Genomic DNA, 25565 nt, shown 5'->3' with positions numbered 1-25565 from the left:
ATCTGTCCTCTGAAATTTCTTGGAATTTGTTAATGACCCCATATTTAAATTCGCCAGTCATTGCATAATTTTCATGTGTTTTATTTATTTACATATTTACCTTTTTTTCCATATCATGTTACTTTTTTTTACATTTTGTGAATAAATATGAGTGACAAAATTTGTGTGTAGTATAAATTATTAGGCCTACATATATGTTAATGTAGGCTTATACAATGGACAACAACCAGAGGTCTGCTCTACAGGTAAGGTAGTGCAATGTAAAAAAGTTCTGCTGAATATTCAGATTTACAGAAATGTTGTAAACTGACATAATAGCTTATGATGAATTATAAAGAAATATAAAATACACCACTTAATGTATTTATCTTACTATACATTTATGTTTTATATATTTGTTTTATATGGTTTTAGTCATTTTATCTGGAAAGATAACACTAAAAAAAACATTTTGATGGCAGCATATGAAGTACCAGTTTGGACGTGTCAAGTACGTTTTTAAAACGTTGCAAGGAGACATTCAGACGTGATAAAAACGTTATAAAGACTTTTCTGCAATGTTGTGAAAAAACGTATTTATAACGTAAAAAAAACCCGACATCTGTTGTATTAAATACGTCCGATTAAAACGTTATCACGACCTTTTCACAACGTGAAAAAAACGTTTTTACAACGTTATTGTGTTTGCTGGGCGTATCTCACCTCAGTAACTCGCGCCATTCCTGTCAGAGTCCGTTAAAACTCTGTGCGCGCGGCCGATGTCAAGCGCGTGAACTTAATCTAACGGACTTTTGACGCGTATAATTTACATTTTCAGAGAATCGCGAATTCTTGGCTTGACAAATTAATCTCAGTGTGATAAACATGTTCGCGTTACAAAAAAATCGGTTCTCAGACTGAGTCACATTCACATAAACTATAAATATTACTATAAAATATTCAAGTATTTGTGTCGAGCGTTTGTCAGTGTTCAGGGAAAGTTCAATTCACTTATTAGACAGTATTATATTCATACTAAATAGTATTCATATTCATAAAAAAAAATGTCCAGAAAACCTTTCTTTTGCATTACAGTAGAGAATAAAATGTGCTTAATAGTCATTATAATAGTGTCACAATGTAACAAATCTTGGTCAAAAAAATAAGCTTTGTTTTGCAAAATACCATTTTTATAATTTTGGTTTTTGGGGTAAATATTACTATTCATTAAATATTAGATTCACCCTTTCAGTATTCTGTAAAAAGCAACAACAACAACAACAACAAAAAAAATATGGCTAAAGGCCCGTTCACACTAAGAACAATAACTATGAACATAATTAATGTTGTTGCCATCAGCATTCTGTGATTCCAACGATATAGTTCCTCTGTGCCGTTATCATTATAGTTGTGTGAACCCAGCTATTCTTTCACATTTAGAATGATTTTTTTGACTATATCTTTATTGTTATAGTGTACGTCCTTGGTGTGAACAGGCTTTAAAAAGGTCATATATCATTAAAGGATTAGTTCACTTCAGAATTAAAATTTCCTGATAATTTATTCACCCCTATGCGCATCACAGAGCATTTGTGGTTAAAAAGTATATAATTTTTATTTTTTGTAGTAAATGTCCGATGGTTTCTCTAGAGCAGGGATGGACAACTCTGGTCCTGGAGAGCCAGTGTCCAGCAGAGTTTATCTCCAACCCTAATCAAACACACCTGAACCAGCTAATCAAGGTCTTTAGGATTAGTAGAAAGTTATAAGCAAGTGAGTTTTTATCAGGGATGGAGATAAACTCTGCAGGACACTGGCCCTTCAGGACCGGAGTTGTCCATCCCTGCTGTAGAGGAATAAGAGTCTTATCGTCTGGGATCATGTAGAGCTCTTTGAAGCTGCACTGAAACTGACATTTGGACCTTCAACCCGTTGAACCCCAGTGAAGTCCACTATATGGAGAAAAATCCTGGAATGTTTTCCTCAAAAACCTTCATTTCTTTTCCACTGAAGAAAGAAAGACATGAACATCTTGGATGACATGGAGGAGAGTAAATTATCAGGAAATTTTAATTTTGAAGTGAACTAATCCTTTAAAGAACAGCCATTGTGCACATTAACCACAGAAAACACTGTTAATGAGTCAATCATAGTGTTGGATCAGCTCGGCAGCGACGGCGTTCTGCGGCGTATCTCGTGCTGCAGTTGCTCTTTCAGCGTGGACACCTGCTCCTCCAGACCCTTGACGCGCTGCCGGTGAGCTCTCTCGCGCGCGGCCAGCGTTCGCTCGGCCTCTCTCTGACTGACGCGCAGTCTCTCGGCCTCCCGCTGGGCGTCCTCACGCAGACGGGCCGACTGCTCGCTGGCGCTGTGACTCTGCTCCAGCTCGGCCAGCTGAGCCTGAAACACGCAACACGCATGAAACACAACACACACTTCACACAGTCCAAAACTACTACCAATGAACACCCACTGTAACCACAGCAACAGCAGAAACCATAGCAACCCCCAACACCATGTCGAATGAGTTTCTACAAAGCGCAAAACACACAAACATGACCGGTTCTTACTCACCAGACACAGCGTAATCTTCGGTTTCACGCCGCACAACTCTTCCTTACAAGCACAGCGATGAAAACATCACACACACACACACACACACTTTACACCATTAATCCAGCTCATCAACACTCGTTAGTGTTTGCAGGGCTCCAGACTGACGAAACGATCATATTCGCGACCCTCACGGTCTCGCAGTATAACTAGTTTGCTGGAGTTCTCCAATACAAAAACACTTAGTATAAAGCCAGATGAAACAGGAGAAACAACGATCAGGTTAGAAGGCTTTTCAACATTTACCGTATATTTTTAACGTCCGTTAAGGAGCGATAACTATAAAGATAACAGTAAAGATATAGTTCTAAAAATCGTTCTAAATATAAGAGTTCACACAACAACAAAAACGATAATGACACAAAGGAACGACATCGTTGGAATCACTTTAAGAACACTTTTTTTTGCAGCTGATGAACGATAAAAACATTGACAGCCAATCAGAATCCATCCTGCTTTATAGAGCTCGAGCATTTAAAGCCAACGAAAATGCAGCAATTTTAATAAACAGAACTATATTGTGCGTTGATGTGGATGCTAACATAGTTATCGCTATAGTTATCGTCATAGTTATCGTCGGTGGTCTGGATGCTAATATAGTTATCGTTATAGTTATCGTCCATTGGTGTGGACGCTAATATAGTTATCGTTATAGTTATCGTTGTTTGTGTGGATGCTAATATAATTATCGTTATAGTTATCATCCATTGGTGTGGACGCTAATATAGTTATTGTTATAGTCATTGTTGTTGGTCTGGATGCTAACATAGTTATCATTATAGTTATCGTTAATAGTTATCATCATTGGTGTGGACGCTAATATAGTTATCGTCGTTGGTGTGGACGCTAATATAGTTATCGTTATAGTTACCGTCGTTGGTGTGGATTCTAATATAGTTATCGTTATAGTTATCGTTGTTGGTGTGAACGCTAATATAGTTATCGTTATAGTTATCGTTGTAGGTGTGAATGCTAACATAGTTATCATTATAGTTATCGTTGTTGGTGTGGATGCTAATATAGTTATCGTTATAGTTATCGTTGTTGGTGTGGACGCTAATATAGTTATCGTTATAGTTACCGTCGTTGGTGTGGATTCTAATATAGTTATCGTTATAGTTATCGTTGTTGGTGTGGATGCTAATATAGTTATCGTTATAGTTATCGTTGTAGGTGTGAATGCTAACATAGTTATTATAGTTATCGTTGTTGGTGTGGATGCTAATATAGTTATCGTTATAGTTATCGTTGTAGGTGTGAATGCTAACATAGTTATTATAGTTATCGTTGTTGGTGTGGATGCTAATATAGTTATCGTTATAGTTATCGTTGTTGGTGTGGATGCTAATATATTTATCGTTATAGTTATCGTTGTTGGTGTGGATGCTAATATATTTATCGTTATAGTTATCGTTGTAGGTGTGAATGCTAACATAGTTATTATAGTTATCGTTGTTGGTGTGGATGCTAACATAGTTATTATAGTTATCGTTGTTGGTGTGGATGCTAACATAGTTATTATAGTTATCGTTGTTGGTGTGAATGCTATTATAGTTATCGTTATATTTATCATGCGTATAGTTACATTTACCATGGTAATGTGTGGTTTTACCAGTGGTTATCATGATCTACAAATGTATGATAGGAAAGACTAATGGTTAATTTTAATTATTTACATTTGACACTGTTTCCATTTTTACAGATGTTACTGCTTTTTTAATGAAACTGAAGCTATTGTCAAAAGTGCACTTCTGAGAGACAAAACACATAATATTATAAATATTAATAATTACTGATCTGCTGCTGGCACGTCAGATCTTATGATGTTAGTGTGGAGCCCTGGTTGTGTAGAAGTGTACCTGCAGCAGCACGATCTGTCTCTGCGCGTCCTGCAGCTCCTGTTCGACGGTGTTGAGCGAACGATCCAGGCGGCCTTTTTCTGCACACAGACGCATGCTGCTCTCTTCCGTCTTCAGCTTCTGACGCTCCACCTGAGGAATCAAAACAGACCGTCAACAGACGCTCGTTGCGTCCAATCCTGCCGTCGTCACTCCCGTCTCACCTTATCCAGCGTGTTTCTCAGCGCAGCCTTGTCCTTCTCCAGTCGGACGGCCTGTCTCTCTGCATCTCTCTTCTCGGTCTCCAATAGGGCCACGGCTCGCTGCAGGCTGCGCAGACGCTCCTCTGCAGACGCTCGCTCTGTCTGCGCAGACTGCAAACTGCGCTGGGCCTCGGTCAGACTGTCGGCCCTCTGTCGCAGAGCCTGCGTGAGCATGTTTTCACACGTCTCTTTAAAGGAATCGGTCTCAGACCACTTCAAAAAGAGAACTCTTTACGTTTACACTGGCACTGCTATTAAAAGTGAAGTCAGATCTCTTTAGTCCAGGGCAGTCTGGTCTCAGACCAATTTTAATTCTTACTGAAGTTGTCAAACCGATGTAACTACTTAACGAGTTGATAATTTCATATGAGTTTGTACAATTCGATGCAGATGAAAACGCACGATTTTTAGGAATAACTAAGCATGAAGATCTATCCCTCAGTAGGGCGTAAGATCGAACGAAAATGAATGAGATCGTTTGATGTCATATGAATAGCAAGGTTAAATACTTTACTAAATTTTTGCCATTGGAATGTGTTGGTTGTTTTTTGAATATTATAATTCTTTTTTTTTTTTTCGACGTTTTTGCTTTTATTATGATCAGCGCTATATGTCAGCGTGCTGCCCACTATCGTCACCGACATAATATTAATTATTATATTATTTCTTATGTTTTTTATTTCTTTTACTTCTTAATAATAAAAAAGATTGTATATAAATGCATGAATGAGTTGAATGTGAATATTAATTTATTTGATATTCAACAGCAAGTTGCCAAAAAGTAAAATAGTTGCAATTTTTGCCATCGGCTGTTATAATATTATAATAATATTAATTGTAATATTACTCATTTTTCTTAATAATAAAAAATCTTTGAATATTATTACAATAGTAATATACTTGACATACTTTTGACAGCATTTTAACCTTTAACCATTTTAACTTTTATTTTAAAACCTTGAATCTTCATTTACTCTGAGCTCAAATAAACAAATAAAGTGAATAAACTGTAGCTTTATTATAATAACACAACATGAGGCTGTTCTCATTGAACATTAGAGATGGTGTCAGTTAAGTTACACTTTATAAGTTCAAATAAAATATGTTCAAGTCAAGTTAAAATACGTTAGGGTTACCTACATTTTTTACATTCTATGTTATATTTTTAACATAAAAATAAGTTGTGTTTTGTACGTTGACATTAAAAGCTAAATTTCCGCGAAGTGACATGACCCAAGTGTGAAGACGCTCACTCACCTCCTGTGTGTTGTGCAGCTCTGTCTCCAGCTCAGATCTGCGCAGCTGACTCTGGCTCAGTTCCGACTGCAGCGTCTGCACGCGCTCCGTGAGGGTGGCGATGTTTCGCTTCCCGTCCGACGAGGACGCTCTGAGTCCGTCCACGCGCTCCTGAAAGACACAAGACATCACACAATCATTTCTGCTGAACTCTCTCTCGGGACATCCATCTCTCTGCGCTCACCTGCAGCTGTCTGCGCTCGCTCTCAGCCTGTCCCAGCGTCTTCTGCAGCGCAGCGAGACGCCCCTGGGTGGCACTGTGGGCGGCGGTGGCTTCCTGCAGGCTCTGGGAGAGAGCGAGCGCTCGCTCTTTCTGAACGCTCTCTCCGTCCTGAGCTTTAGACAGCAATGCCGTCAGTCTGTCCACCTCCCGCTGAAGAGACGAGATGCGAGATTCGCCCTCTGCCACCTGAGACGCGCATCAGAGCGTTAGCGATCATCAACTATCAGCGGTACAGTCAGGTTTATTTGTAAAACAATTACGTTTAACATTATCCATGATGCAGTGCAGAAAATTCCACCATCAACGAGCTTTTTAGCTCCGCCCACTTCCCTTAGTCACCAGCGCTACTAACGCACTCTGTTGTGGAGCAGAGATACTGCGAGTGAGATGGGGCTGATGGGAGTTTGGTACCTGTTTGACGGCGCTCTCGTGACGGTCGTGAGCCGTCTGGATCTCCATTTCTCTCTCGGCCAGACTCAGTCTCAGTCTCTGCAGCTCTCCCTCGAGACTCCGCCTCCCCAGCTCCACCCGTGTGCCCCGCCCCTCTGCCGCCTCCAGAGCCTCACGCAGCCGCCGACGCTCCGCCTCCAAACGCGCCTCGCCAGCGCGCAGCTTACTGCACTGCTCCTGCAGGGGGCGACTGGAGTTACTGCCAGTCCACACTATTTTAGATCTATTAAGACGTGAGCAGCCTCTGACCTCCACACGCTTGCGCTCAGCCTCGGCGTTCAGTGAAAGTCTCTCCAGCTCTTTGAGTCGCTCGTTTAACGCTCGTCGCTCTCTCTCTCCTCTCCGCAGGGACTCATCCTGCTGATGCAGCAGAGCTTGAGCTGACGACAGTTTTCCATCCACAGCACGCTTATCTACACACAATCAACACACCACTCCAGAAATGAGCTGAATGAATCTGACCAATCGTGAACAAAAACCCAAAACAAGTTTATTTTAAAGTTCGGGTTTCTGTCGTCATTACAATGAGCTTTATATGAAAACGAGGGCAGTTATATGTGCATTACCCTCCTGGCACTCCTGTAGTGTGGTGTGTAGCTGAATGAGGCGCTGGTGGGCGGAGTCTCTCTCTGTGGTCATTTCCTCTAATTCTCTCTGCAGTGACCCCAGTTGACCCCGAGCCTCGTCCTACACACACATGAATCACATGGGACAGTCATAGTTATTGTTCGTGTGTGACTAAAGCATCTGTAGTGCGTAATAGTCCTAGTGATCGTAATAGTTCTAGTTATCGTAATAGTTCTAGTGATCGTAACAGTTCTAGTTATTGTAATAGTTCTAGTGATCGTAATAGTTCTAGTTATTGTAACAGTCCTAGTTATCGTAATAGTTCTAGTGATCGTAACAGTTCTAGTTATTGTAATAGTACTAGTGATCGTAACAGTCCTAGTTATCGTAAAAGTTCTAGTTATTGTAATAGTACTAGTGATCATAACAGTCCTAGTGATCGTAACAGTTCTAGTTATCATAAAAGTTCTAGCTATCATAATAGTCCTAGTTATCGTAACAGTCCTAGTGATCGTAACGGTTCTAGTTATCGTAATAGTTTTAGTTATCGTAACAGTCCTAGTGATCGTAACGGTTCTAGTTATCGTAATAGTTTTAGTTATCGTAACAATCCTGTTATCGTAACAGTTCTAGCTATCATAACAGTCCTGGTTATCGTAACAGTTCTAGTTGTTGTATCAATCCTAATTATCGTAATAGTCCTAGTTATCGTAACAGTCCTAGTTATCGTAATAGTCCTAGTGATTGTAACAGTCCTAGTTATCGTAACTGTTCTAGTTATCGTAATAGTCCTAGTGATCGTAACAGTACTAGTTAACGTAATAGTTCTACAGTTCTAGCTATCGTAATAGTTCTAGTTATCATAACAGTAACAGTTTTAGTTATCGTAACAATCCTGTTATCGTAACAGTTCTAGCTATTGTAACAGTCCTGGTTATCGTAACAGTTCTAGTGATTGTAACAGTTCTAGTTGTTGTATCAATCCTAGTTATCGTAATAGTTCTAGCTATCGTAACAGTCCTAGTTATCGCATCAGTCCTAGTTATCGTAAAAGTAACAGTTCTAGTGATTGTAACAGTCCTAGTTATCGTAATAGTTCTAGTTATCGTAACAGTCCTAGTTATCGCATCAGTCCTAGTTATCGTAAAAGTAACAGTTCTAGTTATCGTAACAGTAACAGTTTTAGTTATCGTAACAATCCTGTTATCGTAACAGTTCTAGTTATCGTAATAGTTCTAGTTATCGTAATAGTTCTAGTTACCGTAACAGTAACAGTCCTAGTTATCGTAACAGTTCTAGTTATCGTAATAGTTCTAGTTATCGTAACAGTCCTAGTTATCGTAACAGTTCTAGTTATCGTAATAGTCCTGGTTATCGTAACAGTTCTAGTGATTGTAACAGTTCTAGTTGTTGTATCAATCCTAGTTATCGTAATAGTTCTAGCTATCGTAACAGTCCTAGTTATCGCATCAGTCCTAGTTATCGTAAAAGTAACAGTTCTAGTGATTGTAACAGTCCTAGTTATCGTAATAGTTCTAGTTATCGTAACAGTCCTAGTTATCGCATCAGTCCTAGTTATCGTAAAAGTAACAGTTCTAGTTATCGTAACAGTAACAGTTTTAGTTATCGTAACAATCCTGTTATCGTAACAGTTCTAGTTATCGTAATAGTTCTAGTTATCGTAATAGTTCTAGTTATCGTAACAGTCCTAGTTATCGTAACAGTTCTAGTGATTGTAACAGTTCTAGTTGTTGTATCAATCCTAGTTATCGTAATAGTTCTAGCTATCGTAACAGTCCTAGTTATCGCATCAGTCCTAGTTATCGTAAAAGTAAGTTCTATTGATTGTAACAGTCCTAGTTATCGCATCAGTCCTAGTTATCGTAACAGTAACAGTTTTAGTTATCGTAACAATCCTGTTATCGTAACAGTTCTAGTTATCGTAATAGTTATAGTTATCATAACAGTCCTAGTTATCGTAACAGTTCTAGTTATCGTAATAGTTATAGTTATCATAACAGTTCTAGTGATCGTAACAGTCCTAGTTATCGTAATAATCCTAGTTATCGAATCAGTCCTAGTTATCGTAATAGTTCTAGTTACCGTAACAGTAACAGTCCTAGTTATCGTAACAATCCTGTTATCGTAACAGTTCTAGTTATCGTAATAGTTCTAGTTATCGTAACAGTCCTAGTTATCGTAACAGTTCTAGTTATCGTAATAGTCCTAGTTATCGTAAAAGTAACAGTTCTAGTGATCGTAACAGTCCTAGTTATCGTAATAATCCTAGTTATCGAAACAGTCCTAGTAATCGTAATAGTTCTAGTTATCGTAATAGTTCTAGTTATCGTAATAGTTCTAGTTACCGTAACAGTAACAGTCCTAGTTATCGTAACAATCCTGTTATCGTAACAGTTCTAGTTATCGTAATAGTTCTAGTTATCGTAACAGTTCTAGTTATCGTAATAATCCTAGTTATCGAAACAGTCCTAGTTATCGTAATAGTTCTAGTTACCGTAACAGTAACAGTCCTAGTTATCGTAACAGTTCTAGTTATCGTAACAGTCCTAGTTATCGTTTGTGTGTGACTAGAGCATCTGTAGTGTGTGTAGTCGCATTACTCGGCCTCTCTGAGCCTCTCGCAGCTCCTGCAGGAAGTCTCTGAGGCCGCTGCGCAGGGTTTCCGGGTCCAGCTCAGGCAGGGCGACGGGCAGCGGGGCGTCTGTCCTCTCTGGAGACAGCGGCCGCAGCACGATGGTGTTATCCGGCGTGACGTTACCTGCCACATCTGACAGAGAGCAGAGAAAGGATTGAGATAAAGTAGAACTCAAATTCCACAACTTTCTTTAAAAAAAAATCTAACCTTTGGGTGGCGATAGGGAGCAGTGCAGCGGAGACATGCTCCTATGGCGAGACATCATCCCAGAGGTCAGAGAGGAAGGGGAGGAGCCCACTGGGCTCCGCCCCCTGCTGCTGCTCCGCCCACTGGCCCCGATGCCCAGCGTACGTGTGAGTGCCGACTGCAGGCTGCACAGCCTGAACTCCAGATCCCTGCGCCCCGCCTCCGCACGCGATAACTCTGCCTCCGTCGCAGCCAGACGGCCCTGTGCCTCACTCAGCTCCAGCTGCAACTGCGCAGACACATCAGAGGTCGACTGAGCGCGAACGGAGAGGTTACGCGCCTCGTCTTGAAGCTTCTTCTCACAGCCGCGAGCTTCCTGTAGCTGAGACGTCAACTCTCGCTCACGACTGCGCCAACACAACTCGCTCTCGCTCAGACGTCTCTGTAGAGAAGCCAGCTAGAGACAGACAGAGTGAGTGAAACATCTTTTCAATTTAATTCAAATCTGTGTAATCGTATAAGATCTCACGTCTTTCTGAAGAGAGGTTCTGCTAGTTTCCGTGTCGGCGAGTCTCTGTTTGAGCAAGATCAGTTCTCTCGCTCGCTCCTCATCCTTCTGGTCCTCCGCAGACAGACGCGTCTGCAGTTCAGCCGTCTGCTTGGCCTTCTGCTCGCGCTCGGCGTCTAGAACTTTCACCTGACGGCACAGAGAGCCACGCACAGGTCACACCACAGCTCTTCATCCTCACTCTCTCAACACTCACGCGTTCAGCCTCGGTCTGACCTGTCTGCGCAGCTCCTGCAGCTCCCTGCGCGCATCCAGTCTGGATCTCTCCACCTCGCGCAGACAGCTGCGCAGATCTGACACCTCCTTCTGCGCAGACGCCAGACTCTCCTCCAGCAGAGATGCTTTCTGCTGCTCCTCCTCACATGCGCGCTTCACGCTGAACACAAAGCACAGTACAGTCCCTCCAATCAGCACTGCAGAAAGAACCTCATCTGATTGCTAATTTGCATACTTAAAGTCTTCGTCCATCACCTGATTCTCTCACTCTCTGCCGCTTTCAGGGCTTCCCTCAGCTGCGCGTTGGATTGGCTGAGAGCGTCCCTCTCCTTGATGACATCACTGAGAGAGCGCCGTAGCTCCGCCCCATCTCGCCTATGTCCCTCCCCTGCCTCCCGTATCTGACACAAACGCTTGTCCATCTCCAGAAGATCTCTCCTGGCACTGTCCCGGCTCTCCTCGCTGGACGACAGCAGCACGCGACACTCCTCCAACTACAGGGGAGGGAGGACATAATTTAATCGCAATAACTCACGTTACTGCCACGTTTTGCAATTCAGGTTTCAAACACAAACCTCTCTGAGCGCTGTGTCTGCTCGCGTCTGCTGGTCAGCGCAGTTCTCCTGCAGTCTGCGCAGCTCACGGCCATGTGCACTGGCTGCGTCCTGCAGTTGACTGCGCAGTTCCTGCAGTTCAGCATTTAGAGACGCGACTGCAGCCTAAGAACAAGATAACACTATCATTTATTAGAGAGCGAAAACTACAACACTTTCATTATAAATCAATAAAGTCAACAACACATTAACTATGTTTCCATCCATTTGTGCCCAACTGTGGACGGAAACACAGCTAACGTTGTAAAACAGCGTTAAGTTCTGACCCGCTCCTGGTCTCTGAGGAGCGCCGTCTCTCGGCTCAGTCTCTCCAGCTCCAGTGCTGCAGTGCTCAGCTCCGCCTGTAGGGCGCTCACCTTCTCCGACAGAAGCGCCTTCTCGGCCTCCTTCATGGACAGCGCCTGCACGCGACATCAGACAGTTACGACAGAAGCGACAGACGCACGTCAGCTTCCCGCGCGAGTCTCACCTGCTGTTTGTCCGTCTCCGCCTGTAACAGACTCTGGTCTCTGTCGCGCTGCAGGGAACGAAGCTCTTCCTGAAGTTCATCTCGCTCTTTCTCAAGCCGGATCATCTGCTCCTCCAGATGTTCGCGGACCCGCCGCAGCGCCCCCTCCTGTTCGGCCTCCAGACTGCAGCGCAGCGCCTCCTACAGGATTCACAGGCTCAGTCAGTATTACCTGTGTCACATGATCTCATAAACAATGATTTCTGATTGGTCAAACCTTCTGATTGGTCAGTCTCTCCAGCTCCTCCTGGTGGTCGGACAGGGCCGTGCGCAGAGCTCGCTGTGCTTCATGTTGTGCGGCCGCGAGCGCGTCTCTCAGCGCGTCTTTCTCTTTCTCACTCTGAGACAGAACTGTCTCCCTCTCTGCGCGCAAACGCTTCAGCTCCGCTAAACACACAGACAAACTAAACGTCACAATGAGGCCTATTTTGAATAAAAACAAATGAAAAGGCAGCTCCCCTTACACCGCATTCCAAATTATTATTATGCAAGTGACATATCAGTAAGATTTCAGTAGAATAAACATTCAGATTTTAGTTTTTCTAAGAAAATGTTTGTTTGTTTATTTATCCATGTCTTTTTAGATAACTGGTATCAATCTCAGACAAAATAATTTGCCAGATCTATGGAAACCCTACTTAGAGGTTGCTCCACATTATTAAGCAGTTTTCATGCATTATGGGAGGAAGAAAGATCTTTCTGAAGATGAAAAGCATGAAATGGTGCAATGTTGTGCAAAAGGCATGAAAACAACTAATATTGTGTGAAAACTGAGATACACAGAGCACAGCAGAACTCGGTCAGATAAAGGCTTATTAATGAAAGTTCCTGTCAAAAAAATTAATTGTATTAAAAGGGCAGCTATAAAAAGCCAGTGTTGAGCAGCAAACAGGTATTTGAAGCTGCTGGTGTCTCTGGAGTCTCAGTATTTACCCATCTTTCTCTCTCATGTATGCTTCTTTCTTGTGTAGCTGTACACACCAGGACGAATATCGCGTGCGATTATCGCTGATGTTTAACGCCTCGTGACTAAACAAAGGGCGCCAATATGAGTGTGCACACCGATGCGAAAAACGTGAGGCGTAAAAGCCTAATTTTTAAAAAAAACGGGTTCGTTTTTTTGGTTTGACGCACCGCGTTAAAAACTGGAAGACCAATGAGAGTGGCGCTTTTGTTCACGTGCAAGAAGCTGCTGAAGTTACAGTAAAACACAACTTATATATATATATATGCCATTTTATATCTGCATTTTTATCTTCTTTAACTTTTTATTAAAATCATAAATATGTTTATTTGCACTAACGTTAAGCACAAGCGCCACAACATTCATGTACCTGATACTTCCTTAAATGCGTCTTTCTTTCTCATGTACCCGTCTCTTTCTTATGAACTGATCTCGTGTACCTGTCATGCTGTCGGTACGTAATCTCAGGTTCTGGTTCTCCGACTCCAGCTGTTCACGGCGAGACTCGATTTGATTTATCTGCTGCTGCAGCTCGTAAAGACTCGTCTCCAGAGCCTCCCTCTCCGACCTGCAAACACAGTCAACAATGAAACACACATGCATGTGTTAACATTAATATCGTGACTAGACATGTGATATATCACGATAATTAATATGCACAATATTGTTATCGTGGGCACTTCAAAATACAGTAAATAATAATTTATTACCACTTATTACAATTTTTAGAATGCATTTAAGAATACTTTCCCCATCAACCGTATAAAATGCACAACACTGCTGTATTCTGCGTCAAAGGGATCTAAACAAGCCCAACATGCATGAGAAGCACATATGACGGAACGAGTGAAGGAAAGCGCACGCTCACTCTCTGACAGCAGAGGGCGCTGATGGAACAGCAGAAATGCAGCGGATACCCCGGAAACCGTGCAAACAAAGCAGCTGCGCTAGTGAAGTTTTTAATGCTTCAAACAACCATTCATTTTTTTGTAATCTCAGTGTTGTTCATCACAGCACCAAATACTGAATACTTAAAGACTTAATTGGCTATTTATTTTCAAACTTAAACATTTTTATATTCTAATCTGGAATACAACATGCTCTAATGATTAGAAATGTTCTGATTATTTGTTATTGTTCAGTAAAACTTTGAGACATACGGCTTCATTAGTTAACATGTTAATTCATTATTACCAAACTGACAATGAAAAATACTTATAAAGTATTAATTATTCTTAAGTAATGTTAATTTCTACTGTTTAATAACATTACTAAAATCAAAAGAACTTATTTAATGGACCTGAGATAAAACTAACAATTATCAGTTGTGTTTCTTGACTCACATGAACAAAAAATAACACTTCTGTAACAAATGTAGCTATTGCTCAATCTTAGTTAATGCATTAAATAACGAGACCTTATTGTAAAGTGTTTCCTGTTGTTCTTTATAGCCTCAGTCTTTTGCACTTTAATCTGTTTCAAAATTTTACTCTACATATTTTTGTTGTATTGTATTATTGTATGTAAACATTCAGATTTATTTTTGTTATTACAAAAAGAGTTCTTAAACCTGTTATACTATGACAACATTTTTTTCAATATCGTGATAATACCGTATACCGTACTAAAAGCTTCAGCAATTAATTGCAACATGAAAATTTGATTCCGTCACATGCCTAATCGTGACACAAATGTCTTCGGTCTCACCTGAAGGTGGCGATCTCCTCAGTCAGGGCGGCGTTCTCCCTCTCTGACGCCGTCAGCTGAACCAGAAGCCCCGCCCTCTCTCGCACTAGCTCCGCCCTCCCACGCCCCACCTCCTCCAGAGCGGCGCTCTGCCTGTCGCCTTCACCGCGGATAGAACCAAGCTCCGCCTCCAGACCGCCCATCTCACCAATCAGCTGTTTGATTGACAGCAGCACATCAGAAACTGATTATGAGGAACTGAGAAACAGACGGAGAGCGAGAGTCACCTGTGTAATTCTGTCTTGCAGTTTGACTCTGTCTGCCTGCAGCGACTGAAGCTCCGCCTCCAGCCCCGCCCTGGTCAGCTCAGACTCCTGCAGTGATTGGTGGAGAGCGAGACGGACAGAGTCCAGCTCCAGCCGGTCCTGCTCAGAGCGGACGAGCGCGTCTCTGATGGTCAGCTTCTCTTGTTGCACTTCTCTTCGCTGAGACAGCAGCGCATTCTTTTCCTCCTCCAGCTGTCAATCATTCAATCAAACAATATGATTGGTCCATTGAAGAAACATTTCACAAGTGAGTAATTGTGTGTTTCTGTACCTGAACGATGAGGCTGTTGAGGTCAGATTTGTCCTGCGCGAGACTCTCGTTGATGGCGCTCATCTTAGCGAGAGAATCCCGGAGTGACGACTCCTCCGAGTGAAGCTTCGTGACCGTTAGCGAGAGCTCGGCGCGACTGCTCTCGCTCTGCACATCAAAACACAAATATCTTCTGTTGTCAACAGAGCTTCTCATTACTAGTTTGTTTTTAATTGACTCAAACTCAGATTATAGTGCATGTGAAAGAACGCAGTCTGACCCGGCTGAGTGCGTCGCTCAGCTGTCGGTTCTCGGCCTCCATCAGCTGTCGGTCTGTCGCCCCCTGCTGGAGAGACTCTCTCAGCGCCGCCAGTTCGGCTCGCAGCGCAGAGGCACGACACTCGGACTCGTCCCACAGCTGCTGACTGACACACACACACACACACACACACACACACACGTCAAGAACACGCCACACACTCGTGGCTCATTTGGGACGCGCCACACTCACGTTCTGTCCGTCTCTGCTCGTGCTCGTTCTCTCTCCAGCGCGGCGGCGTCTCTCTCCTCTCGCTCGTGCTCTCGCTCTCTCTGCGCAGACGTCACAGACAGCTGCAGCCTCTCGCACTCCAGCTGCAGCAGCTGCACCTGCGTCTGCGCCGCCTGCGCCGCTTTACCCGCACCGTCCTTCTCACTGTGAACGAGAGAGGCAGGCAGGTCTGGTCACTGATCACATGATCACTGAGTTTGATTGACAGGTGTCTTACCTGCTCAGCGCGTCTCTCTCCTGTCTCAGTCGGTCTCTCTCTCTCACAGCGGTCTCTCTCTCTCTCTGAGCCTCGTCTCTCTCTCCCTGCAGCGTCTGCGCACGGAGCTCCGCCTCCCGCCGGCTCGACTCCGCCTCCGTCTGCTGCCTGCGCAGCTGCTGGACCGACGACTGCGCGGAGTGCAGACGCTCACGCAGCTCCTGCAGCTGGATCTGTCTGTTGTTCAGAGTGGAGCGCAGTGCAGACAGACAGCTGTCAGGGATGATGGGTAGTGATGATGATGATGAAGAGCGCAGCAGAGACTCTTCAGTGTTTCCGTCCACACCGTCACTGTCAGAAAACACCAGCTACACACACACACACACACATCAGTGAAGCATTGACTCGTGTGAGTGTGTGTGTGTGAGAGTGTGTGTGTCACACCTGTGTGATGTCTCTGAGTGTGTTCTGCAGCGCTGCAGTGTGTGTCCTGAGTGAATGAACTTCAGTTTCCTCAAGGCTCCTCTGATCCTGATCACACACACACACACGCACACACACACGATTAGTGTTTGTGAGCGTCATCACATCTGACCTGTGATTGGTCGCTTCACCTGTTGTGGGCGGTTCCTCACGTCCAGACGAATAACTCAACAGCTGTATGACAGAGGCGTGTGTGCATACCTGCAGTTTCCTGTTGAGTGCTGCGACTTCCTGTTCTCTGTCCTCCACACGAGCTTTGAGACGCTCCAGCTCTCTCACTGCATCCACCAGCCTGACACACACACACACACACACACACACACACACGTTTTAAACTTTATTTACTGAATAATCTTAAACAAGCTCCTATAATTGAAGAGTTTGGTTCCAAAACGCAATAACTCCATTTTGATTCATTTGAGTAAAAAGGTGCTTTCTTTTTTTAAGTGGCAAGATAAAAACCACTATTTTCTGTTTCAAACTTTCACATAGCATCTTTTGGTTATAAAAACATTAAAAATTCAAATCTACATTATGATTTTAAAAAGTTTATTATAAAAACATAATATTTTTTCCCAAAATGCAATAAATCCATCAATATAAAAGTTATTTTTCAAATTGAAAATACACAACAAAGTAAGTTGATTCACATATATGACAGAGTCTAAAATTTGCCAATATTTATCTAATATACAGGCATTTTACTAAAAATAGGCTACATTCAGCCGTCGCTCCCAAAATGAAATTAACGGGCCATGTTAATGTTATAAATCATTTGTCATTACCGATTAACGAGTATCTGGCGCCACCGCACGGTTAAATAAACGCATTTGCCAAATACAACGTTTTTTAAAAAAGCCTTTAATGTTTACATTGGGTGGAATGGTGCGAGGTGATTGGTTGAGCGGATATATCGCGTTCTGCAGAAAAAGGAGACTGGCGTTTGTCGCGTTTTGGAAAGAAAGGGAGAAAACATGACAGAATAACATGACGGATAACGCATTTTGCACAAAATTAATAAATGACTTTTCAATACCGACCAGATACTATACTGATTTTGGCAGAAACTCAATTTTTCTGAAACTTCAGTCACTGACTAGTAGGGCTGGGTATTGACACAATTTTCAGAATTCGATTCGATATTGATTATCTCGGATGCAGTATTTCAGTTTCAGCAGTTTAGAATTAATCATATTTCTACTCCAATTTGTTTTTTATTTAAATATAAACATTTGAATCGTGGCTGTCATAATTTATTTATTCAAACATACATTAAATATTGAAGAACATTAATGAATATGTAGCGGTGCATAGCTATATTTATCTTTCTAGAGTTCACTTTTCTAGCTGAGTTTATGGTCACTGAATGTGTTTTTCTGAGGTAAATGTGACGTCACGTGACACTGAAGCTGTTTTATTGAGGTTGAAGCACTGATTGAGCGATTACACGAGACATGATACGGATTTCAGTAAGTTGTACTGTATATTTTAACATACCTTCAGATGTTCATGTTTATTTCGCTGTAACTGGTGTTAAAGCGGAGGAGAGGATGATCACATGCTTCTCTTTAACTGAGGTGCTAAAGCGATCCGTCACGCCACATTAAACAGCGCCAAAACGGTATTTATTTTCTGAATCTCATAATAAGATGGACGTCATTTGAAATCTGAGACTTTGCTTCATATCAAAAGTAACAAAGATTATTGCGATTTATTGGATGGGAGGAGCTACATATTCTGCTCATTCATCAACTGAAAACAGACTAATCGATTCTTGGGATTTAAGAACTGATATCGGTTTGTGAAAATGACAATCGATTAAAATCGAGAAATCGATATTTTTTTCTAGTCCAATACTGAGTTTACACATTCTTCTATTGGTGGTCATTTAAAGTGCATAAATTAAGATCTTAATCTGCCTCATTATCCCTTTAGACAACTAATTAATTTATTAAACATGTATTAATTTAGTCCAGGAGTTCTCTAGATCCACTTTCCTGCAGAGTTCAGCTCCATCCTTGATCAAACTCACCAATCATGAAGACCTTGACCGGCTCGTTCAGGAGTGTTTGATTAGGTTTGGAGCTGAACTCTGAAAGTCGACCTCGAGGGCCAGAGTTAGACGTAAACATGTAGTAACGGACCGTGTGTTGAGCTCGGCCCTCTCCGAGTCACTCTTGGCCTGTAGCGTCATCATCTCCGTCACTGTCTCTCTCAGCTGCTGCTCCAGCTGCAGCCGCTGGCCCGTCTCTCTCTCCAGCAGCTGCGCAGACCCATCCTCACGGCTGCGCAGAGTCGCGCAGGCGCTCACACACTGCAGCTGCACGCTCTGCGCCGCACACGCCAGCTCGTTACGCGCCTCGGACAGATCCCTGACGGACAGACAGAAAGAGCGTCAGTGTTGAATGCGCTTCAGCTGCGGGTGTGTCCGGCTGCAGTGATGCGGTCTGACCTCTCGGTGGCGCTCTTCAGCTCGCAGACGTGCCTGCGGAAGCCCACCACCTGCCTCCAGAGCGCCAGCAGACGGCTGTGCTCGCTGCTGAAGTAGCTGTGGAAAGACTGAACGAACGCACCGTGTTAAACTCTGGACCTTCATGGGTTACAGTGATGTGGCGGCCACACCCACCTCCTCCTCTCTCCTCCAATCAGACTCCCTCTGCTCCAGCTCCTCCCTCGCTTTGCTCCAATCAGCAGTGAGTCTGCGGATGTCCTGGCTGAGCGCTTCATTGGCCAGTCCGGCCTGTTCCAGCTGCTCTCGCAGCATAGCGTTGACTGCCGACAGACCGCTGCTCCTGCGCACACGCAAACACGTTAAGCACACGCTCGCGGCTGCAGGCTAACAGTGCAGATCAGGTGAGTGAGTGCGAGACCTCTGCTGTTCCTCCTCCAGGCGGATGAGGGCGCTCTCCAGCTCGCTGCTGGGCTCGTCGTCGTCGCGCCGGTGGCCGTTACTGCCGCCCTACAACAACGAGAACCATGAGCTACTGCATAACGGTCGGTTCACACCAAAACGTCAGATGCTTTTAACTTTAGCGGCGCGTGTTTAGAACGCAAAGGTTAAAGACGTCCGTCTAGAGCGTTTTCATTGAAAAACACTGGAAAAGTAGTGCAGTGGAATGGAAAACACGTTCGTTGTGAACCGGCGCCAAAAACTGATATCGGGAAAAATTGACATTGTGAGTTTTTATTATGCGATATATATATTGTGACATGAAAAAATTCAGGAATTTTTGTACTGTAAAGAAAAAAAAATAATAATTATAACTAAACAAAAAAGTTCGTCGACACAAACTTTGAAGTTGGCTTGTGAAAGCCTGACCAGAAAGTTTGAAGTAGTTTTAAAAGCTTAAAGTTTGAAAGTTTTCAGTTTGTAATAGTTTTAGTCTAATGGGCTTTTGGCAGTTTGTGGCTCATTTATACATTTAAAACAAAGTTGTTGCGTTTCCAATTCCACGTTATGAGCGAATCACGAGTTCACTCTGAAACACGAAGAGCTTTTAGACTATTAAATCACTGTTTTTTGATAATCGCTTTCGATTGTATTCCGATTTCTCGTTCAGCTCATGTACAGTGAGGCATTATGGGATGTATTGAAGCAGGTGTTGTTGAACTGACGGTAGATTTCTCCAGCAGCATCTGCTCCAGATCTCCACACTTCTTCTTATACTGCAGGACCTGCACACACATCAGAAAACCAGTGCTTTTACAGAGGAAAAGGCCCAGTGTGTGTTTTAATGATTTAAACCCAGAGCTGAGTGTCGTACCTTGGCCTGTAGTTTCTGTACGAGCTGTGCTTGTCTCTGCTGCCCCTCCTGATACGCCGTGAGCTTGCGCTTATACGCCGCCTGCTCCTCGTCCAGCCGTCTGCGCAGATCCACGTTCTGCTGCGCCAGACTGCGAGAGTCAGGAGAGTCCCGCCCGTCCTCGACCGTCTCCAGCCGCAGCGCCTGCTCCAGCTGCGCACACAACACCGTCATCATCACGAGCACTGCAGCTCCTGAGCAACCACACACAAGACCCTAGCAACCACACAGATGACCCTAGCAACCATCTAAAAGACCCTAGAAACCACACAGAACACCCTAGCAACCACACATAACACCTTAGAAACCACACAGAACACCCTAGCAACCACACAGATGACCCTAACAACCTAAACCTAAAAGACCCTAGAAACCACACAGAACACCTTAGCAACCACACATAACACCTTAGAAACCACACAGAAGACCCTAGCAACTAGGGCTGAATGATTAATCAAAAAGTAATCGAAATCGAAATTCAGAACCTCTAACCGACGTCATTTTCCCATGTCGGTTATTTCGTTTTTTTAATCCTGTTAATACTTCCCCCTTAAAAACATTACCGTGTGTGTACATGACTCCGCCCCGTCCAGTCAGTGGCATGAAAGCAACACGGAGGTGAACGCCGGTTCAGCCAACACATAGTGATGGCGCGCGAGCGGTGAGCCTTGCGCCTTCACTAAACTGTGTCAGTAGTATTTGTTTTATGGTTTGGACATTCAAGCGATTAGACGATCGGATGTGTATTATTATATAGAGCTACCGCGCTCATGCATTGTGGCATGAACACTCATACAAACAGCAGCTGGGCAAAACGTGAACAAAGAGGAACGCAGAAACTAGTCGTCAGCGCTGTCCTGTGATTTATCACTAAAGTAGCTTAGAAACTCAAAAGATATTATAGCATATATTTTTCTACTTTTGAAGGAACTATTTACAACCCACAGCTTCACAATTAATAGAGAGACGGTATGACTAATTCACACACGCAATCACTCGTACTGGTACTGTGCTAATTTATCTTTATCTGATTTACAACGAGCAGAAATCTGTAAGAAATGTTACGAACCATAGATAAAATAACTGCTGATAGTGAGCTATGATGTCAGATCACTCTTTCAATAGGAAAAAAAATATCCCACCTTTAATTGTCAATCATATTTACAGTACAAACCTTGTCAGTGAACTATGAGGGCAAAAAAACAAAAAACAAAAACAAAATAATCGCTCATTAATCGCAATCAAGGTAAAATGTTCAATTGATCGAGGTTTTGATTTTAGGCCATAATCGTCCAGCCTTACTAGCAACCATCAAAAAGACCCTAGAAACCACACAGAAGACCCTAGCAACCACACAACACCTTAGCAACCACACAGAAAATCCTAGCAACCACCTAAAAGACCCTGGAAATCATGCAGAACACCTTTGCAGCCACTAAAAAGACCCTGAAAACCACACAGAAGACCCTAGCAACCACTAAAAAGACCATAGGAACCACAAAGAAAACCCTAGCAACCACCTAAAAGACCCTAGAAACCACACAGATGACCCTAGCAACCTAACCTAAAAAACCAAAGAGACCACACAGAACACCCTAGCAACCACCTAAAAGACCCTAGAAACCACACAGAAGACCCTAACAACCACCTAAAAGACCCTAGAAACCTCACAGAAGACCCTAGCAACTACATACAACACCTTAGCAACCACACAGAAGACCCTAGCAACTACTAAAAAGACCCTAAGAACCACCTAAAAGACCCTAGAAACCACACAGAAGACCCCAGCAACCACACAGAAGACCCTAGCAACTACTAAAAAGACCCTAAGAACCACCTAAAAGACCCTAGAAACCACACAGAAGACCCCAGCAACCACAGAGAAGACCCTAGCAACCTAACCTAACTTAAAAGACCCAAGAGACCACACAGAAGATCCTAGCAACCACCTAAAAGACCCTAGAAACCACACAGAAGACCCCAGCAACCACACAGATGACCCTAGCAACCTAACCTAAAAGACCAAAGAGACCACACAGAACACCCTAGCAACCACCTAAAAGACCCTAGAAACCACACAAAGACCCTAGCAACCACACACAAGATCCGAGCAACCACACAGATGACCTTAGCAACCTAACCTAACCTAAAAGACCTAAGAGACCACACAGAAGACCCTAGCCCTTATAAACGAATCGCGAGTCGATCACATGAAAACAGACGCAGTGTCGCGCTTCACTCTGAAACACGCAGCACTTTAGACTATTAAATCACAGCCTTTTGAGAATTAATTTCAATTGTATTCCGATTCGATTTTATGCTGGCATATGAAAGAACGCAGTGCGCGCTTCACTCTGAAGCATACCGCGTGTATATTTATTTAAATAAATTTGATAGCTGCACTAAAGAACGGTCACATTTACCCTTATTTGGCGAATTCTCACAGGTTTCAACAGGAATCCCAGCGATCAGAAATATATATCGTGTGAGGGGTGAAAAATTTTGGTAGATCACCCTAGTACCCTAAAACAACTCCCTGGCAACCTACACCACAGGTAGACACAGCTCACGTTCAAGCTGTCTGAATAAATCACATTCGTCCTGATGGGCCCCAAAATCACAGAGCCTGTTTACAGTCGCCATGGCAACATACCACTCCACTTCATTCCACTCCCCGTAACCACGGAGACGGGTCAACCTCGCTGAGACGCAGACAAAAGACAGAGCGTGTGTGTTCTCACCACACACACACAGTGTAAAACACAGTAAATATGGCACTGCCTATGATTCATCACACTGGAAAACCACGATCTCGACCATAAGATGATCTTCGATGTGCGTTAGTGTGTGTTTCTCACTCTCTCGCTGATGGCGCTGTATTTGATGGCCATTTCATCTCGTTCTGCTCGACTGTGAGCCAGAAGATCCTCCACACGACTCAGTTCTGCCTGCAGAACCCGGTTCTCCTCCTGGACCGACAGACCCGACGACATGCCTCCTGCTGACAGACAGACAGAACGACCTTTAAACTGTTGAGCTCAATCACAGCCAACAGAGAACGTTCTCAGAACGTTCTGGCAAGGTTCTCTCAAAGTTATGAACACACGTTCTTCCAGTAACGTTAATAGAACGTTCATTCAGAGTTATCTGGTCTTTAAAGTTCTCAAAACGTTATTTATGTATCGTTTATTAAATGTTACTAGTTTCAGAACGTCCAGAGAACATTCAAATGTAACGTTCCCATAATGTTTGAAGAATGATAAAACGGAATGTTCCCTTAACGTTCGCGTAACACTTAAAAACTGCATGTTTAGAATGTCAATTCAGAAATAACGTTTTCATAACGTATTGGGAACGTTCTCAGAACGCTAGAGCTGTGGCGGGAATCTCACCGCTGTCGCTCAGGTTTCTGGAGACGATCTCGCGCACGCGGGCCGGTAAACTGGATGCGGGTTCATCTGGAGAAGATCCTCGAACCGTCAGCCGCTTTTCTTCAGACAGAACGCTCTCCTCCAACCTCTGAAACACACAAACGCTATTATGCCACAGTGTGTGTGTGTGTGTGTGTGTGTGTGAGTGTGTGTGTCAGCAGCAGATGGTCTCAGTGGTGACCTGCTGTATATTTAGATCAGATCAGAACACACACCTGCGGCGTCACCGGAACCAACCAGCAAACACATTCACTTACATTTATTAATTATGTGATTTATCTTATCCAAAGCGACTCACAAATCTGGAATATAATAATCGATTCTTCCGATCAATCGATAATAATTAATAAAGTTAAATAAGTAAATGAACAACACCTGAATCACCGCCTCAAGTTTGGACTCGTTCGGGTTTTCAGAACCGCTCATGATGAAGTGATCAGATTAATTAGAATCGAACACAAATCAATATTCGAATAGAATAAACCGTTTAAAATCAGAGAATCGCGCCGTTAGAGCGGGGGAAAAGAATCACGTGAACTCTCAGTCAGCGATGCGTTTACGCGCAGAAATCCACTTCATAAACGAATACGGATGATAATCCAGTTATTCCGACCCTTCCCGAACAGACCCGCGAACACACTGAGGAAAGAGAGACAGAATGAAAGATAGAGAGAGGAGGAGGAGGAGAGAGAGAGACAGCAGGAGGCTTTAATGGGATTGAGGAGATTATACATGCAGGTGCTCGAGCGGATTCTAAAGAGAAACTGAAACAGCGACAATAAACTAATAAAATACACACAATAAACAACTAACTAATAAAACAAAGAGAATAAACGCTGCAGAAATACCAATAACATTTATCATTCCACTCCAACAATATTAAAAAAATCGCGTGTAGCCTACTATCGAGTAGACCTACTTTATTATGACTTTATTGTTATTATAATTTGTGACGTTTAATAATGTACTACTGCAATTTAACATGCTTAGTATGCACTAACTACCCCATCACCATGACAACAGCCCATCAACACACACGTCATCAGCAGAAATACAGTCAGACGTTGATTATTACTGAGGGCCTACTTAACTAAGTTTAATATACAAGCCAGGTGTTAATTATTCTATTTAATAGTTTAAATTGTATTTTTAATATGTTTTAAATACAAAGCGAGATGTGAAAACGCCCCCCTGAGGCGGGTTTAGGAACTACAACATTTAAATCTCTAACAGGAACTACAAACTTCTTTCACATTCACTGCGCGACATCAAAAATACACACAGCTTTTGTAATCGGCAGGTCTTTATATTCTAATCCACCATTTTGAGTGTTTATTTATGTGTGTATGAGCTTCACGATCGATCGATTAAAAATAAACTCAAACCGCCCGGATGCGTAAGAGGCGCAGTACATGTACAGTTATTAAATGATTAAACACACGATATTAATTCACTCATGATAAGTGATCGATCACATTGGTTAATATTTCACTCATTCCTCAGAAAACGCCTTCAGCACCAATCACGCCCGAACACGGAGGAAATCACGCGGGATCTTACCGGCAAAAGTGCTTCAAATCCGCATTAAATCCGCTTTAAACTCCGAATGAAAGTGTTTGTGTGGTAATGTGTGTGTGTTTATGTGTGTGATGCTCAGTCTGGACTCTTTCCGGGGTCACACTCACTTCCCGCGCATATAAAAGACCCCAAATCACGGCACGAAAGGCGGAATAATCGGGGTTTTACATACAGAAACGGATTAACACACCGAACGAGAGCGACTGTATACAGAAATATTCATATTCATTCATATTTAATAGAGTGACTGATGTACAAACTCACCTGGCACTCATTCACACACCTGAAACTACAACAAAACACAACTATGGAAACCATCAT

General features: G+C 42.9%; 1 protein-coding gene across 8 annotated transcripts; it reads right to left on the bottom strand.

Annotated features, from left to right (window-relative positions):
• Window positions 1-279: 279 nt before the first annotated feature.
• LOC137028423 (rootletin-like) lies at window positions 280-25455 on the bottom strand. 8 transcript variants are annotated; one of them, XM_067397187.1, is made up of 36 exons: window positions 24042-25208; window positions 23628-23754; window positions 23094-23236; window positions 20197-20388; window positions 20048-20107; window positions 19303-19391; window positions 19059-19224; window positions 18885-18991; window positions 18577-18804; window positions 16634-16724; window positions 16394-16480; window positions 15971-16317; window positions 15715-15897; window positions 15484-15628; window positions 15225-15371; window positions 14915-15145; window positions 14649-14842; window positions 13382-13509; window positions 12195-12364; window positions 11939-12118; window positions 11736-11870; window positions 11431-11574; window positions 11111-11349; window positions 10856-11015; window positions 10601-10768; window positions 10093-10528; window positions 9851-10017; window positions 7229-7349; window positions 6912-7075; window positions 6624-6839; window positions 6174-6398; window positions 5951-6100; window positions 4655-4855; window positions 4452-4583; window positions 2554-2595; window positions 280-2379 (listed from the first exon to the last, which is right to left on the bottom strand). In XM_067397187.1, exons 1-36 carry the CDS (start codon window positions 24090-24092, stop codon window positions 2140-2142), a joined length of 6006 nt encoding a protein of 2001 aa, XP_067253288.1. In that variant the 5' UTR covers window positions 24093-25208; the 3' UTR covers window positions 280-2139. The 8 variants fall into 8 exon arrangements, with proteins under 8 accessions (XP_067253288.1, XP_067253292.1, XP_067253289.1 ...); XM_067397191.1 differs by having other exon boundaries at window positions 23094-23233; XM_067397190.1 differs by having other exon boundaries at window positions 2316-2379; window positions 2554-2591.
• Between the last annotated feature and the right edge of the window lie 110 nt (window positions 25456-25565).

Source organism: Chanodichthys erythropterus, chromosome 10 (assembly GCF_024489055.1).
Source record: "Chanodichthys erythropterus isolate Z2021 chromosome 10, ASM2448905v1, whole genome shotgun sequence".
In the NCBI taxonomy this organism is placed as follows: Eukaryota; Metazoa; Chordata; class Actinopteri; order Cypriniformes; family Xenocyprididae; genus Chanodichthys; species Chanodichthys erythropterus.
The sequence above is the reverse complement of the archived record's forward strand: the minus strand, read 5'-3'. Positions and strand labels throughout refer to the sequence as shown.

What these genes read in the sequence shown, in the direction of transcription:
- LOC137028423 (XM_067397183.1), bottom strand. Translation starts at nt 24,092, where the DNA reads ATGAGCGGTTCTGAAAACCCGAACGAGTCCAAACTTGAGGCGGTGATT. An exon ending in AGGGCCGAGCTCAACACACG is followed by an intron (nt 16,725 to 18,576) that starts GTCCGTTACTAC and finishes TGTGTGTGTCAG; the next exon opens with GCTGGTGGATGCAGTGAGAG. An exon ending in AGAGACTGACCAATCAGAAG is followed by an intron (nt 12,119 to 12,194) that starts GTTTGACCAATC and finishes TGAATCCTGTAG; the next exon opens with GAGGCGCTGCGCTGCAGTCT.